Below are 18,627 nucleotides of genomic sequence, written 5' to 3'. Positions count from 1 at the left end.
GCATCATTATATATAAAGTATTATTATAATAAGCTTCACAAAACAAAACCATACTCCACTTTTCTTTTTTTCTTTTTTTTTGTTTCCTGTTTCATTATGTGTATGGATGGTTCGTAGTAGGCTTTAGCATTTTCGTTCTTATGTGATTTGTGTTAACAATGGTATTTAGAAGGGGAAATAAATGAAAGGATAGCTAGGGGGGAAGCACACATCATTTGTAGTTACTGGAAACCCTTTCTAGGGATCAATACCAAAAGGCACACTTTCCTGTTAACAATCATTGCACACCTCTCGCTCAAATCCTTCCCACTGAAATCCAATTGTCATAATGGATTAACTTAAATCTACCAATACAATACAAGATCATATCAATGTCAAACATCAGTGTCAGCTCCCTGTGACTTTTTTAGCTTTGCTACAAGAACCCACATGTTGGCAAGCTCATTTTCCAGGTATGCTTCTCTTTGCTTTGATTCTTCAATTCTCCTTTGAAGCTCGGCTTCTTTATGATCCCTATCTAAAAGAGCAGATTCGTATGAAAGTTCCCTTTCTTTACTCGAGGCGAGTTCTCTCTTGATATCAGAGTTTGACCCACCCTGATGATCATTTCGTCTAACATGACTTTCTCTTCGTGCATTTCGGACTGTTCCAGTTCCACTATTTCTAAGTTGAGCGGGAGAATTCTTTGGTGCTGCCAGCTCAGCTGATAATCTCTCATTCTGGTTCATGAGTTTGGCAACTTCTTCTGACAAAGCCTTAAGCTCCACTGCAGCAGCTGAAGCTAGCCCTTTAGCATATGAACTCTCTTCTGCCAGTTTCTGATTCCGAAGTTCTAATTGTTCTTTTGATTCCAATAGTTCCGCCAACTTTTGCTTCATCCCTTCTATCTCGCTTGCCTAATTGAGGGGAACAAGACGCATAATAGCTTAAATATATAGAAAATACTACTTGTAAATGTCACTTGATGATGAAAATATACGACACTGCAGCACTAAAAGGCAAGTACGAGCAATTCAGTTAATACAGTTCTTATCTGTCTAATTGTGTTTTCTTCTCCTTGAGCGTAAAGAAATTTTAAGTAAAAAATTTGAAACAGGATGGGAGCTTTTCGCTTGCTCTTGGATTTTAAAATTCATTCGGCATCACATGATTCATACACAAGGAATTAATTTGGTAAGTATAGTGGTCCAAAGATGACTAATCTGTCGGATGAATTTCATTATTAAACAGAAAGCGGAAAAGGGGAAGAAATAAAAACAACAAATGAAATATAGCAACTACCAAACACAGAACTTGCATGGCAAATTTTAGAAAACTCAAACAAGATTAGGTCCTGATTAAGTGGTTAATATTTCCATTTAAAAAAAATATATTCCAGTTTTAAGATGTTTATGAATGACAGATGATTTTGGATTAATGTGAAATTCCAAGACCTAACAGCAACTGCGTGGTATAAGTATACAACTACTACTATAAAAAGTAGCGCTAATCACCCCTCCTAGAGTGGAATAAAAAATTTAAGAGAAATCACATGGGATTAGCCTGTCTAAATTAAAATAGCACCACTCAATGTAGATCCCACAATGAAAATAAAAAATAAAAATACCTGCTCTTGCAAAAGAATCTTTTCATTGGTATTGGTTATCATGGCACTTTCCTTGTCAAGGTGAGGTTCACCATGGTAGTCTTTGGTTACAGAGAAATGATGAGGACTGAAGTTTCTCAACTCTAATGCGTCTGCCAGCTGCTGTTTCAGAGAGCCAATTGTTTCTTGAAGGCTTTCACATTCATGGATCTGAGAATGCCAAATTACTCGCTTAACTAATAAAAAGATGACAAAAAGAAAAGTACGAAACTTATGCTAAGTGATTTAAGAATTTTCACCTTCTGATTAAGCTGTTCTTGAATTATATGGTTATCTGCTGTTTTAACCTGAATTAGAAAACAGTTAGGTGACACGAGACTCTTTAGAAAACAATCCACAGCAAGGCTATGCTAATAATGTAATAAGAGCATCACCGTCTTGTATGATCAGAGCATAGGTTTTCTTAACAGAAAATCAATTATAACAAATAACTACATTGCTATCTACTTTTGGTTCAAATTGCAAAGTACCACACCAACTCTGTTTATGAACCAAAAATGAATTTAAACACTATCGTAAGCTCCACAAGAAGAGAGATATTGAGTGTTGAATTTCAATTACAGACTTTTTTTTAATGCAATAATTGCTAGGATAATATAGCAAGATTTATATAATGGTCACCTCCAGTTCAAAGGATTTTTCATTTAACTGTGTCATCAGCTCGGTGAGACTCTGCAGCACATAACAATCAGAGCATTAAATGGGAGAACTACCAAGTGAAACAAAGGAACAATGATGTCACGTGAACATACAAGTGATACTCCTGATTTATCCAACTTATTTTTGGCAATGAAAGAATCAGCAATTTTCCTTTCCAGCAAATCTATTTGCTCTTTCTTAGACTTAATTTCATCTTTCAACCTTTCCATCTCCACCTTGGTATGAGTTAACCACAAAAAATGCAAACTCTCAGATATACTGCCAAAATAGTCAAAGTAATCATACTAATCACACATACAAACATCTATTTTGAGATAGTAACCTACATGAATCTGATACTTCTGAGGATTTCTTGCAGCTTCCTGAGACAATCTCTTCAAAGCACTTGAATGAAGAGCAACTTCTTCTGACAGAATCTTTTGTTGCTCTCTCAAAAGATCAATCTCATCAATTGATTTAATGCTTACCTAGAAAATTAAGAGAAAAAAATTGGCATATAGAAAGAAAAAAATATAGATGTCCATACATATACACTCGCCAACTCATCATCACATCTCTAGCAAGAACTCCATATCCATATTTCAGCAATTAAGATTAAAATAAAAAGATATAGGTTCCCACAAATAAAGTGAAACAAAGATCAACAGATAAAAAAATATTACAAATTTACAATACTAGAATTTGGTCACAAACCAAATAGACAAAGTTTGACAGTACTCATCACTCAGGAATAAAAAAAATACTTTGCTTCAAAATTTTCTTTCTTGGTTATACAAGGACATTTTATGGACAAATTTAAAACTAAGTAAAATTTTGGATATATAAAATATATGCATTGCTACAAGAACTGAGATTTGTTATGGTGACTTCTAAAAGCATAAAATTGACTTTTGACATAAATTGCTTAATTGGGTTTTGGCAAAACAGCCAATGAGATTTTTCAAATGCTAGGTTTGTGTTGGTATTAATTTATTTTGTTGCCAAAGCATATTATAATGAAAAGCTCTCAGCAATCATTTTCCCAAAATAATCAAAATCATATATTACATAGAAAATGGCACCTTTTTTCAAAAGCTGCAGTAAGAAACAATAAAAGCAGTCAATAACATACCAAAGGTGTCTCTTGTCCCAATAAACTATCCTCATAAAATTCCTTATCCTCTCTTGCCACTGATATAAGATCCGCTGGAGAGCTTTGTGCAGGTAGAGAATGGGAATGTCTGGACTCCAAATTATTAACAGTTTCTGCTTGAGGAGTAGAAGGGGTGCTAACAGATTTTGCTCCACATGATTTATCACTGGTGCCTGACAAGGCACTTAACCCAGTATCTCGTTTCTGATTAAAAAGAAATAATAGTGAAATACAAAAACTTAAAGAAACAGAAATTTAACATGAGAAGAATACCCCAAAATAAATAATCCATCATACCACTTGAAAAATATCAGATGTTTCAAAGCACTTCAGATTGTAACAAAAGAAATGTTGAGTTAAATCATGAAAAAAAAATGCTAGAAAGTTGAACTCTGCTGACAAATGCATGGCTGTACAGAAGGCTTAAACTCTTACATAATTAAATGCAGTCAACAAAGTTTTGAAATGATGATTAAAATTATCAATTGTGAAGCATTACCTATAGAATGAATTAACTTACAACAATTCCTCATAAAGAAGAAACTGATTTCAAATTTTCAATTAGAAAAGGAAAAATTCAAGAGGACCCAAGTAGGATATCACAACTGAGGGGAAACCAAAATAAAAAAACAATAGGAGTGTATTATCAACTAAAGTAAAGAAATAATAAATCTGAATGAATCTGATTTAAAACGAAATATGCTAAAGTACATCTACATCAACACAAACAAAAGGCTGTAGGAGATCTCACCAAAATATGTAAAGGAATCAATATACCTTTGACTCCTTGGTAAAAGGAATTTCACACTATGTTGATGGTCGTAAGTTCAAACAGGAACAATCAAATACACATTTTAAATTTTCATAGAAAAATTCAGCACAACACTTAACTAGAATAAAACAATATCTCAGAATTGACTTTGCCATTAAACCAAATTGCACCACCAAATTACAAATACATAAAAGACCATCATTACATGAACCTGATAGATTAATTATTTCATGGTAAAATATGTTTGGAGTCCCTATAAAATTTAAAAAGTATTATTTTGGTCCTCGTAAAACTTAATACAGGAATCTCTTCTAAAAATTATCTTCATTTATTCTTTATTTTCTTTAGCTTAATTATTTTATATATATTTTCTTTATTTAGTCTTTATATAACATATTTATATTTATATAGTTAACTTAATACAAGAATCAATGGATAACTTACCCGTATCTTCAACCAATTTAGTAACCCATGTTTCTTTGTCTTTTTCTCCTCCTTAAAAGAATCATCAGCTGTTTCAGTATTTCCCTCTAAATTAACATGCATATCAGGGTTTTCGTCATCTGAGATTAAATCCCTCCTTTTGTAGGGAAGGTATGCCAACTGTAAACAAAATTGTTTATTAGAAAAATGTATATACAAGGAAAGAAGTAAGCAGAGTATTGTCATCTTGAGACATTAATATGTAAAACGGCAATTTAAATTTCTTGATATTAGAGAAGAAAACCATGATGGTAGAAAGAAAAATACCTCTTCTTCCCCAAAGGAATGTCTTCTACGAGGACCAGGACGGTTAGAAAATCTAGTTGTGTGTGGCGCTTTAGTGGAGACCAAAATTAACTTAGTCAACCGTTGAATTCTTCCTAATAAAGCAGCTTTAGCTTCTTCTTCTTCTTCCAATCTTGATTGCAACTTGACTTGACCATCTTCTAGCTTTACATATTACACAAAACAATTGATAACCATTTAAATTCAGAATGTTGAATTTCATAGAATAACAATGAACTCAATGTGCAGGGAATTTACTTCAAAATAGTTTTCCATAATTAATTACACTCACTTCCCACTCCACGCATAATATTGTGTAGAGGCAAAACAATTGAAAAATAATTATCTATATTGCCTTTATACTCAATATCTAGAAAAGCATTTAGAGAAAATTAAAATTTTGAAAACCATTTTTAAGCCAACAAAAGATCCTAAGAAAAAGTCTGATATAAATCTTATAATATAACATTATCTACCTTTTGTTTTAGAAGCACAAAGTCAACTTCACCAGTTTCTTTTGGCTGAACTGAGACAATACCCCGCTTCATTTGTTCCAATTCTTCCTTTAAGCACTGAATCTCATGTTGGTATTTCTTGATAAGTGACTTTTCATCAATTATCTGTAGGTTCAATTTAGCATGTAAATTAATTAATAAGGGAGCAGAGATGCTACAAGATTACTGGATCAGATCTTCATTAAAACAGGGTATAATTACTCAAGAAACGCCAGAGGCAAGTCAACAAAGTGAACTCAAGAACATGCTCTTCCCAGACTGCATAAATGATTTGTATACTGAATTTAAAGCATCTCATTCCAACTAGACACTCCATCTAACTACTAACATAGAAAATCTTCAAAAATACCTTCCCATATAAATTCTTCATGTTCAAATTACTTGCTTCCAATTTAAATTAAGCATTGCATGATGCAGCTAGACAAATCTAGAAGGGATAAGGTTCTCTGGAACCACGGGCACTGGACAGTAGGTAATACATGTAATTTTCAATTATCCACTATTATGGATGCCCTACAGGTAAATTTTCAATATGCTACTTGACAGAAACTTAATGAAATTATTTTCCTTTTTCTCAAGAATAACATCATCTTAAGGTTGGCTTTAAATCAAAGATTGATCACCAAGAGGAGAGGTAACACAACAGGGTTACAAGTGGAGTTTGTTGCGTGTGTGTGAGTGTGAGTGTTTACTTAGTAGGCTGATTGAATAAAGAGTATATGTTGTACTTTGCATTTTGTACAAGGGGAGCATGCTAGTAATTCCCTAATTAGGAGCAGCATTTGTATTTTGTACTCTGATCTGTGCAGGTTGTATAGAAATAAAATAAAATTCTAACAAAAAAAATAAAACTTCAACATACTGTGTTCTGGGCTGCTTGTATTTCAATGTGCTTTGTCCGGTGGGCAAACTTCAATGTATTATGTGTCTCTTCAGCATTACTAGATGAAGGTGTTACTGTGCAAATGAGCTGTATTTTAAATGAAAGCAAACTATCAGAATTGCCAAGTTATGTTTCAACTTTTGTGCCACAAAGATCAGTATAATAAAATTATTTTTAATAAAGAAATGAATGTAATCGCATTTCAGAAAATCTATACACAAGTCTTACAGATATACGTCCATGACCACTGAGCGAAGACTGAAGTAATCTAGTCAATTTGGAGTCCCTATAAGGTATGTGACTAGCTCTGCCTTCAGTCAACTTTGAAATAACCTGTGCAACAAAAACAATCACACTTCAAAAAGATATAAAGAACTCCACACATTCACGTAAACAATATGTATGTACAGGTAATCATTGGATGACAAACATGTACCGAGTAAACTTATCTAAGAAAGAGAAAGTCCAAGCCCTAGAAGAATATAGAAAAAGGAAGAGTATGAAGGTAACGTATCGATGGTAAAAGAAAGAAAGGAGGGTGTATGAACATGTCAGACTCAGAATTTAGAAAATAGAAACTTCATTCTTGAATAACACATCAACTGGTGAGCTATATACACAAGAACCCCAAGCAAAAAAGGAATAGAAGTAAATGTCAAATCCCATTATTTGTGGCTAGTGATAATTGACTAAGGAATACAATTAAACGGATTTAATTCTAGGGTTACAGTCTTTATCTGTTATAATTAGAATCTGAGTGAAAGAGAAATTGAAAAACTGAAGGAATTCTTTATACAAAAATGTATTCATTAATTACAAATCTGATATGAGATAGCTCATAATTTGTATACATGATAGAAGACTCAGAGGAGTCTGGAGCAAGTTATTAGCTGTGCTGACTGAATACAGTTATAACAGAAAGAAAGATAACTACCCTTACTAGCTAAGAGTGAAAGAGATACACTGCTCCAGAGACTAGAGTAATTATAATATAGGCTTTTACAAGGGAGGGTGGAAAGGTATTGAAACACTAGACCTATATATGATTTTGATTGACATGGAAAAAGCATATGATTGGGTTCCAAGAGAAATGTTATAGAAAGACTTTGGAAAAAGAAAGCTGTTCATGTAGCTTATATCTAGATTAATATAAGATATGTATCATGAAATAACTATTAATGAGAGAAACCCAAGAGGCAAGACTACGGATTTTACTATAAGGATAGGATTACATTAGGGCTCAGCCTTGAGTCCTTACTTGTTTAACCTAGTATTGGAAACCAAGGGCATTCAAAAGATTATCCCTAATTGCATGCTTTTTGTAAATGATATAGTTTTAAATTGAGGAATTCAGCAAAGAGATTAACTCTAAACATGAGCTTTGGAGACAGAATTTGAAATCAAGGGAATTTCACTTGAGAAGACAGTAAATGCATTACAATTTTAGTCCTGTCCAGGTTAGTTCATCCGGACTGTATTGACAATGATATATAAATAACTAGACAGCCTAAAAGATATAAATCCAACTAATACAGAACATCTTGCAAAAGCTTGTGAAAAGACACATCACAAATAAAAAACAGAATCTGATAGGAATGAGGAAGAGCTAACAAAGTTTGAGATCTCACAGTTCCAAGAGTTAGAAGACTTTTATTGATGTAAGATCCTTCTCTCCTTCTCATGCCAGTTGTTTCAGCCCTTGAGCTCTCAGAACCTGCCAGATCGATGAGGTTCTGCATATATAAGTAAAATATTTTTTAAAAAAATTGCAACAATAGTAAAATGTAAAGCATGAATAATAAAATCATTACCCAAGTTAAATCTTGGAATAGATCACATGCAAAGAAAAGGAAGTGGAAAAAGATTCTACAACACAATTCAATAATTACCAGTTGAGACAGTGTTACTGCTTCTCCTTCATTATTTTTACCACATGGACTACTCTCTATAGTCTGTCACAAGATAGCCAAAAGTTAGAAAAAAATACAATTACATCACATCAAAAACAAAAAACTCTTGGAATGAATTACTAATTACGGGGCTGTGCTACATGCTTATTACATATAACTACACATAAGTTTGTGTCAAGATGTGAACACACAGAATTTAGTATAAACATCAATATAGTAAGGACATAATAAAAGAACCACGATGCCAATTAAATAAAAAATATTACTATTCCTTTAATGCCTTGTAAACCCACCAGGGAAAATATTGTATGGCTCCTGCTGCTGAGTAGGTTGAAATTTGTGGACCCAACATGTCTGTGCTCTGTTATCAAATTAAAATTTGGACAATAGTGAAAGCAGTACATTAAATAACATAACTCAGCAGTGGGGCACCAAATAGTGCTGTAGAGAAATCCAATTCTCATGATCATCGAGAGGACAAGTTATGCAGGTTTATTTCGGAGTTACAAACCATCCACTCATAACCATGATAAATGCAGTGTGCAGATACTTTGTGAGAATATCATATTAAAAATTGATCAATATGCTTAGTATTTTAAATGCATAATAAATTTCCCATAAAAATTCCAAAGTGAAAGGAACTGAATATACTAAGCAATTAATAGGGAAAATTCCAAAGAACAGTGTTCAGGTTACAAAGGGAAAATGCATTAGAAAGAGAGTTAGGAAGTAAGAAATTATAGAAGAAAAACTTTTCTGCCCATTTGCAAGAGCCACCCAAAACTACCCAATTGGTTGCCAACCTCATTTTTTCCCTCTTCACGTAAAAATCCGTTTCAGTCTCTAAATTTATTTCACTGCTTTTCACACTTCTTGCCACATATGAAACTTTGTTACAACCTATGTAAGTCCCTCTTTTGCACGTATCCGTATAGAAGTGCATAGCACAAAGCATTGAAGAAATGACTGGGATGTGTTCTCTCACATGATCTTAACAGTGACACTGAGTTAAAATTACATAAACTACAATAACTATTTACTAAAGGCACAAGCAGAAAACAAAATATGACACATTATATAATAATTCAGCATTAGCTGGCATATTTACCTTCTCCGGCAGCTATAAGGGACAGAGCATGCGCAGGGGAGAGTACAACCTCTTCCTTTATTCCCTCAACAAAGGTTCCCTACAAATTAATCAATATATTGAATTTAGAGGGTGAGATTTAGACAAAGAGAGAACAGAATCTTTTTAGAAGGAATTTAAAGAATAGGAATGATTTTCTTCGAATATATGAAAATAACCAATAATATCTTGATTGCTTCTTAAAATATATTAGATTAACTTTTAAAATTAGTTTCCCTATTTCCTCATTATCTCTTAGGACTGCTTACCAAATTTACATATCTCATTATTTGGTTCCTATATAGTTAGGATTATCATTAATATAAATAAGGGTTGGTGCTCCTGTTTCCGTTATTTCTGTGATTTGTGCAGGGGATCTCCATCATTTCCATCATGTATCACTTGGTCCGACAGACCTTTGTGGAGGGGGAGAGGGTGTCAGAAAATCCCACATAGCATGTCTCAATTTCTAGGGTGCAGTGTACACCTATTGGGCAACTTATTGTCATCTGACAAAGGGGGAATGTTAGAAATATAAATATAAAATCATTTATGTATCCCCACTTAACAGCCTAAGATTTTGGGATAGATGGTTTATGACATGATATCAAAGCCTCTATATCCAAGTGATCTAGAGTTGAATGCATCAACCCCAAAGGACTATTGCATGAAGGAGTGTTAGAAATATTAATATAAAATCTTAAGATAAGACACAAGAATAAGTTAAAAAAAACTAATCCTTCTCCCTTTCCTCTTGGTAATGGTGATGTTTGGAGATGCTTACTACAGTTTCAAGTCCAATACCATCATGGAAGTTTATTGAAAGTCTTCAGTTACAAACAATCAAGAAAATAATTCAGTGTTTTATCACTAAAGTTATAGAAAAAGAATCTGATGTGACAATGAAACAAGCCATTGATATTTAATGCACGCTAGTTATTTGATAAAACTGAGTGATAAAGTGTTTGAGAAGGTGATAAAGTGTTTGAGAAGATGAGAAAATTGAGAGAAAAGACTGATATTGTTATTAGACTGAAAAGTTAATCTGAGTTGGTTACAATGAGAGGTATATATAGACCTCTGATTCTGAACCTTTACACTAGCAGTAACAGAATCTAACTAACTAACAGGAAAGGCTAACTGAATTAACTAACAAACTAACTGAACTAACCAACAGACTAACTGAACTAACTAATCTGTTATCAGATATCTAATGCTAGAGAAGTGTTGTTAGCAAAGGCTAACAGCCCTTACAAGTACACAAAATTACAAAACTGTTTATACAGTTATACAACACGTGCTCTAATATTCTAATACTAGTTAATCCAAGTGCCTAAAGTCCATGATTTTATATAGCATTCATCTACATAAATTGATGTCAGTGTCTGATCCACATTCAAGTCACTGAACCACATGAATTGATCCCTAAATCACCATGGTTAATGTACTTTATAATCAAAATTTTGGACTAGAGGGAACTAATGGCATGTCAAAGAGGGTAAAAAATAACCTAATCCAATCTTTACTCTCAATTTAGTTATCAAGATTTATAAAGACAGAACATATTAAAACTTGGTAAGAAAAAAATATAATGAGCACCTGAGCATCCTCTCTGATTCTCAAGTTCTGTCCAGCTGGATTTAACAAGTCATTAACTACCTGAAATAAAAACAAAGCTTTAGGGGTAGCAGTACAAAGAACAAAGCAACATTTACTAAATCTCATTTGATGCACAGTCTAGAGCAAAATAATTAAGTTTGTGGAAGACAATATCAGCATGAATGTCACAAGCAAGTAGCTAGAGAGCAGGAAGCATCCTACCTCATTGTAGATCTCCAGGTACGAAACTCGAAGAAGAAACTCTCTGTTCGGAGTCTGGTGTAAGGAAACATCTAATTTTATAATTTATATGGTAAGAAATACAATAAACAGAAGCAACAGAAAACCGGTATTCAACATACCTCTTGAATAATGCTAAAAGCATCCTTCACAGCAAGAGGTATGATTCCCGGAGATCTTTGATCACCCTGCAAATATGAGTTTTATAAGCACATAATGTTATATTCAATGACCCAAATCCCTAGTTACACTTGAATAGTGAATTTTGCTGTACCTCCTCTAGTTGCATGAATATTTTCATTGTATGAAGTTGATTTTAGTTTATAAATTTATTTGATTCTTCCGCAGCACTCTTAGGTTTTGTAGTTCAAATAATAATTCAATTTGTGAAATGGATACTGAATTTACGATCCTCGTGGGTGGAAATGATACTGACTCTCTACGACTTCAAATGACTTGGTATACTTGTCAATGTTTCATCGTCATGATAATTACAACATACATGAAATCATTTCTAATTAATTATTTTGTGAGTCAATAATTATGCAAAATTTGAATATTAATTGGCTAAAATATTACATAAATAGCTTTTATTTTTGTATTTTCTTGAGGCCAGATTAGCTTTGACTATGCATGAAAGGAGAATAAGAAGTAGAATAAAGGCAAGCAGGAAAGAGACGGATATTGGAACTTGAAATCTTTAGAAATTACAAAACCTCGTACCAACAGTAATTTTTAAAAGTTTAAATGATGATGAACCATTGATATGAACACTTTCCAGGATGCTATGTTATCAGGTAATACACACACACACACAGATATATATATTTCATAATATAACAAGGCTAAAAGATGTTGCTGCAGTTTAAACAAAGTTGCAAGTCTATTTGGAAAGTACATCAAGGAATTCAGTGTTACATCTAAATACCATGAAACTTGAAAAAGAGAAATGACCTCAAGAATGGCAAGTATCAAAACCATCAACAATTTCATTTTGTAATTTAGATATGGTTTAATGATGACAAGCACCTTTCCATGGAAAGACCTTTAAAAACTAAATGCGTAGGTAAATTTATTATAAATTCCTTTTTCTTTGTAGAGACCACAGGTATCCTCTTCTGGAGACAATCCTGCTTGTGAAAATGTGAAAAGAGAGAAAGAGTCTAAGAGATACAAAGACTATTTTCTGAATATGCTGTTGGCTTATTCGTCCACCCAGTAGATTGATCTATTTATAATCAGAATGATTACATAGATAATAAATAGCTATTTTCAAGAGAACAATTAAAATATCACAACTTCCTAAGATACATTGAACCCAGCTAAATATTAACTAAGCTACTTGGAAAGGAAATAAACATTAAATGCTCCTATTTCCAACACTGCTCAATCCTAATAGTGATCCTACCTGACTAAAGTAGGATTGCCTCCAATGCAAGACACTTGTGGTCTTTATTTTAAAAAAATCAACAATGACAAGAGAAAAAATTTTAAGTGTGGTCTTACATGCATTGTATGAGTCTTCCCACTGCTTGTTACACCATATGCAAATATTGTACCTGAAACAAAAACCAAAGACGGTTCATTTGTAAGTTACTCAATATGCCAATATGCAATTGAAAAAATCTAGTTCCTTGGAGACATAGGTCACTACACATGATCACTTTTAATTGAAATGACCAACTTCAAGATGAAAGAGCAACAAATAAATAGGCAGTTAGATAAAGGAAATTGCATGTGTATCACCCATAAGGGAAATGTTCCATGGTCCAAATCATCAAGTTACCTCTCTTTCTTCATTGATCATGTGAAGGTCCAAGCCAACTGGTTATTGTATGCAACGACAACATTATGTGAAACCAGTTGCTAAGATCTTGAATCTCAAACCTCTAGAGGTTACATCATGATCTGGCCTACCTCCCTAAACAAGCATCTGAGCAGTTTGCAATCTTATTTTATCAGCAATCGTAAGGTAAGTGAACAGTGAAGCCAAAAACATGTGGCTTCTACACATATTGATCAAAATTTTGTGGATGGCTATCCTTAGTTAAGTTTTGTCAATGGTCCATCAAGTGTCAATACCATTGATAACAACCTTGATTTTCAATGAGCATTAAAATCAAACAAAGAGCAGACTGGTAATATCAAACTAAATAAATCAAATTACAGACTCTAATTTAGTTGACATACTACTCGGGTTTAGTGTTATTTTACAACAAAAATTCACAAACCCATCTGCATATTAAGAATAATTTGATAATAGCAAGACTAGATTTTACACTTGAACCTAGCCAAACAGATAGTAAGCAGTAAGTTCACTCTGTCAATTACCATTGATGCCCTCCATAGCACCACTAATAATATGTTGAGCAGCAACATCATAGACCTGCCGAGTTGTAGTTGTGGGACCAAAGACACGGTCTGCAAGTAACAGGAAAAAATTAATCACACAACAATGACAAATGAAATGACGAGAGGGGCAGAAACATTATTTCCTACGAAATAAATGCAAGTGATAAACAATTTTATTTCTAATAAATGTATAATGTATAATATCATGACATTTTGAATCTTCTCTCAAAGAGGACCGTGATAGGTTTATTATATCATTACTCTTTAAATTATATTAACTTTTTGTTAGTTAAAATTAACAGAACCAAAAGTGGGTCAGTTAGAATAAAAGTAGAGAATCAGTTTCTCGATTCTATGACTACTTTGGTTGGGTCCCACTGCTAAGTCTGCAATTGGACTCATTTACATATTTAAGGATTCTAAGGGATAAAATCAAAACAAAAAGATCTGAAAGACCAAAAAACTGGATAGGTGCCTTTGTAACCATTAGGAATTCAGATTAAGCTGATTCAGGCGTGTTTGTGCAGCTCCCCTCCCTACTTCTAACATCTTTTCATAATTCTAGTAGGGATAACGTGGGATTAAGATGACCAATGAGTTTCTTTGGTTGGGTGCAGAAGATAAAGGAAGAGATCATCTGGCCAGACAGAAAATCTGTTAAAGGTCCAAAAAGAATGGGGGATTTGGTCTAGGAAAGTTAAGGCATGTTTGGTTTTACTGTTTAAAAAAACATTTTTTGTTTTCACTAATAATTAGAAAAATGCTACTTTGTTTTCACTTTATTTCTTATTTTCCAAAATTAGTACAAAAAATGGTGAAAACGGTAAGCAACAATGAAACCACAATAGATTTTAGGAAGAACCTAGAGGTAGAGTATATTTCTTTCTGGCGCTTTTCTTTGCCTCTTCAATATTGCTTGGTTGCATCATCACATTATCATAGCAATTCAGAGTAGTCTGGTCTCCATTTCTTGGAAGTGCATTTATCTAGGATACGGCAGCATGGTTATCAAACTCGCAAGTTAACTCATAAACTCGAAAGAGTCCAAGTTTATGGGTTTATGGGTTCACAAGCACATTCTGAGTTAACTCGTTAACAAACTAGTTTTTTTGTAGACTCGAAGTACACTCAATAAACTCAGAGCAGACTTGATAGACTCAGAGTAGACTTGGTAGACTCAGAGCAGACTCGGTAGACTCACGAGTTTAAGTTTGAGTTTGCTGAATTTAAAAAATTAACCCAAAATGTTCATGTAATGTACTGCATTTTATTAATTTAAGTCATTTTATGGATTATTTAAGTGTCATTTGTCCTGTTTTAGTTATTTAAGTGTTATCATTTTAAGAATTTATGTTTTGTAATTGTGTGAACTTATTATTTATGTTTTCTTTAGTGTAGTTTGAACTTATCTAGTAGTGATGTACTACTAGACTTAGTTATTTAAGTATTGTGGAATTTGTGGTTTACTATTTGGCTTTATTATGGTGTTGAAATGTTGAATTGATAAGTTATTTATAGGTATTTTATCATTTTTTATATGAAGTAGACTCTTGGGAGTCAAGTTTCCGGATCTATGTAAACTCTCGAGTTTGATAACCTTGTACAACAAGATGTTTCGAAATTGGAGTCCTGTTTTAGTTTACTTCTAGATCCTTCAACCAATATTGCCCCATTCTCATAACCTAGAAAAAAAAAATCTTTCTTGAGAAACCCTCTGGAAATCCAAAACTTCTTCTTAGGTCAAGTCCTTTATTTGGCCAGTACTCAACAAGATAAATACTAAAGGTATGCTGCAGACTCATAAGTCTGACAAGGCCCTATCACATGGTATGTGTCTGATTTGTTGTTCTAATTCAAAAAAGGTGGAAAATATTTATTACATTGTCCAACAGCACGCTAAATTTGGAGCCTTGTTTTGGAGTATATGCTGATAATTGAGCATGTGATGTGTCCTCACTCCTAAAAACTTGGATCATTTCCCAATCATTAATTTCAGAGGTTTCAACAGCAGTAAGGAGGGAAAAGTTATAACACAATGTCCTATGCTCACAGTACTTTGGTACCTGTAGTTCATAAGCAACGCTCAGAATTTTAATGCTTAACCTTTATTGGGTGTTCAGTACACGGATTATTTAGAGGAGTCCCCATTAAAGATTTCCAAAGGAATTAGAGAGCTATTTTGCATCATTAGTTGCTTTGTTTTTGTTTAGTGTCTAACTTACCTATTAACTTCCTTACTCCTATCCTCCCTCTCCTCTTATTCCTTCCTTTCCGCTAATAAAAGTGTATTCTTCTTATCCAAAAAAAGACACTAATACTTCTGGCTTTGGTTTCATCAATTAAATCAATATGATAACAATAATCTCGCCATTTATTTCATCTATCACTTTCACAAGCATTCTCAAAAGGACAAAACTTTGGTATAGTTCTTTAGGTAATGTTGGTGCTATTCTCCAATCAGAATTAGAGTTTCACATCATCATCTATGTTCACATTTAACACAAATTTTAATATTTAGATTAACAAGGTGAAACTCCATTTCTGACAAGAAAATAACACCTAAAGAACTGCATGAATGCTTTTTCCTTCTCAAAAAATAAATGTTGTACAAGTGTGCATTCAACCTCAAAAGCACTATACTCGCAAATTCCAAACATATATATTTTAATTTCACAGTCCATATCAATCAAACAAAAGTAAACGACAAAAACCCTATTCACAAACATCAAACTTGCATATACATACCATAAGCATACGCTAGGGATGGGTTGTACTCGTTCCGCACCACGGTTTCTCCATCAGCATACCACGCTATCTCTTCTCCCTGACGAATCTCCCTGGGACTACCAATGCCACATATAAACCTCGGTCAAATTAACAGCCACAAAACTCTAAACGAAGACGTTAAGATACACGACACTTACTTCAGAGGACGAAACCGCACTGTCACGGCCACGTTCTCCTTCGCATCCAAAGCCACGCTCTCGGAAAACGAATACGGCGTCTTGCTCCTAGCGGAAGACGACGCCGGCGAGCTCAGACCGTCGACGGAAGTTTCTAGAAACTGCATGGAAGACGACGTCGTTGAGGAAGATGGAGAATTCGCAGCTTTGGTGCTCAATCCTAATCCTTTCGACTTCGCGCTTCGCTTCGATGCCATCGCCAACCCTTCTAAACCACAAACAGTGCAAACAAAAAACACGTTAACTATGCGAAAACAAGGTGAATTAGGGGGAACAAAGAAGTGTTGAAGAAAAAACAAGGTGAATTACTTTAATCTGTTCAGTTACAGTTAGCAGAAGAAGAAGCGGAAATTTCGAACAAGAAAAAAAACGTTAACTAAGCGAAAACGCTAATTTCATGTGAATTTGTAGGGAAACAGAAAGAAAAAAACGAAAAAATGTTGAAGAAAAAATGAGGTGAATAACTCTAATCAGTTACAGTTAGTAAGAAGAAGCAGAAAAGAAAATTCGAAGAAACGATTACGCGGAATTTGAGAGAGAGAGAGAGAGAGAAGATAAGAATTCTGACCTGAGAGGAGAGAAAATTTTACTAATCAGAGGCGCATTGTGAGGAGACGGAGAATTGGAGACAGATCCGAAACGGAAATAAATACGGAAAGTGCTTTTTAGAGTTTAGAGTGTGAGAGAGTGGAGAAGGAAGAAAAAATATAGTGCATTCAACTATACATGCATCAATTAGAACGAGACACGGAGAGGAAAAGTGCTTTTGGGAACTAGAAAGGGGTAAGAATAAGTGCGTTTTTTGGAATGGTGGGTTTAATTTTGTCTTGGCTTGGAAGGGATGGGGTGATCAAAGGGAAAACGGCATTGACATTGGCTTAAGGTTGGGTCAGCAAAGGGTGGTAAGAAGTCAACGTCAGAGGTTTCGCATTAGAAGGGAGGAAGGGGAGAATCTATTTAACAAATGTTTTTTTTTCCTCTCTTTGCTGTTTTTTCTGACAGATGGGAAATGAGTGTATTTTGTAGCCAAGAAAAAAATGTGGAGCCGCACTGGCGGCACAATGGAAAGTGGAGACGGAAAAGATGCGAGTGGTGGGGCTTTGTTTTGGTTTTGGTAGAAAGTGGTGTACCTGTGACACTTTTTGTCAATAATTAATTGATTTAATGTTATTTTAATTTATTATATTTTTTAATATAGTACATTTTAAAAGGTTTATTTTAATATTTTATATTTTTAAAATATATCATTTTATTTTTTTATTTTCTGTCTAAAACGTTAATATTTAATTAGCATTTGAATTTAATATAATAACGAGTAAAAATCAACAACTGTCAGTATTTTTGTTTTTTGGCAACTAAACCCAACATCAGAGCTCGCATATTTTCCACGTTCAGTTTGAATTAGTAATCAAGGGGTGCAATGACAGAATTTGTTGGAATTGGATCTTGGTGGCTCCAGAATTAGGGGTGTGGTATACAATGGGAGATAATAATTGGTTTTGATTTACAAATTCACGAGAACAAGGGGGCGGTAGTTGTGGGGATTAAACCTTGATTTTGGTTCATTGTTTTCGGAGGTTGAGTGACGATATTTGTGGGTTGTAAATTTCCAAAATCTTCGCCTTCCGAACAAATCCCATATTCAAGTCCGGGAGGCTGGTGTCGGAGTACCAGCAAGCGGCAAGCCCAACGTTCGTATTGACGAAGCATTTAAATTCGCATCGGAAGGTTTTGGAATTGAGGCGGCAGAAGAAGCTGCAGCGACTCAACGGTTGAAGAAAAGGTGTTCCTTCCCCTTCCCCTTCCCCTTCTCCTTCCCCTAAGATCTGAAAATCACTTTTCCTTTTCCCTTCCCATCCGATCCAAAAATTGCATTCCTTTAGTTTTGATTTGAATATGTTTGCTTCCATTTTTATGTTGATTTGATTTAGTTTTGAAATGGTGTTATTTGGCTTGGGTTGGTGCGTCGGAATAAGGGCCATGCGTGTGGGTTTGGAGGGTGGTGGTGAAGGTATTGGTGGCGTACGTTGGCACACTACGGTGATTTTGGGGTTTTGCAAAT

The 18,627-nt window shown here is 34.1% G+C and overlaps 1 protein-coding gene across 3 annotated transcripts; it reads right to left on the bottom strand.

Annotated features, from left to right (window-relative positions):
- Positions 1-214: 214 nt before the first annotated feature.
- On the bottom strand, positions 215-17,585 carry LOC114391987 (kinesin-like protein KIN-7K, chloroplastic). 3 transcript variants are annotated; one of them, XM_028353018.1, is made up of 24 exons: positions 17,134-17,585; positions 16,527-16,773; positions 16,348-16,445; positions 13,582-13,671; positions 12,757-12,809; positions 11,373-11,438; positions 11,233-11,286; positions 11,011-11,070; positions 9,394-9,472; positions 8,579-8,646; positions 8,265-8,327; positions 8,004-8,108; positions 6,604-6,708; positions 6,355-6,462; positions 5,454-5,597; positions 4,960-5,142; positions 4,654-4,812; positions 3,417-3,641; positions 2,632-2,772; positions 2,398-2,520; positions 2,267-2,317; positions 1,885-1,932; positions 1,607-1,795; positions 215-896 (listed from the first exon to the last, which is right to left on the bottom strand). In XM_028353018.1, the coding sequence occupies exons 2-24, from the start codon at positions 16,760-16,762 to the stop codon at positions 375-377; spliced, it is 2,970 nt and encodes a 989-aa protein (XP_028208819.1). In that variant the 5' UTR covers positions 16,763-16,773; positions 17,134-17,585; the 3' UTR covers positions 215-374. The 3 variants fall into 3 exon arrangements, with proteins under 3 accessions (XP_028208819.1, XP_028208826.1, XP_028208834.1); XM_028353025.1 differs by having other exon boundaries at positions 16,527-16,770; XM_028353033.1 differs by lacking the exons at positions 13,582-13,671; positions 16,348-16,445; positions 16,527-16,773; positions 17,134-17,585 and adding an exon at positions 13,037-13,123.
- Positions 17,586-18,627: the final 1,042 nt, after the last annotated feature.

This window comes from Glycine soja, chromosome 2 (assembly GCF_004193775.1).
Source record: "Glycine soja cultivar W05 chromosome 2, ASM419377v2, whole genome shotgun sequence".
Lineage (NCBI taxonomy): Eukaryota > Viridiplantae > Streptophyta > Magnoliopsida > Fabales > Fabaceae > Glycine > Glycine soja.
This window is presented reverse-complemented; position numbering and strand designations above follow the sequence as displayed.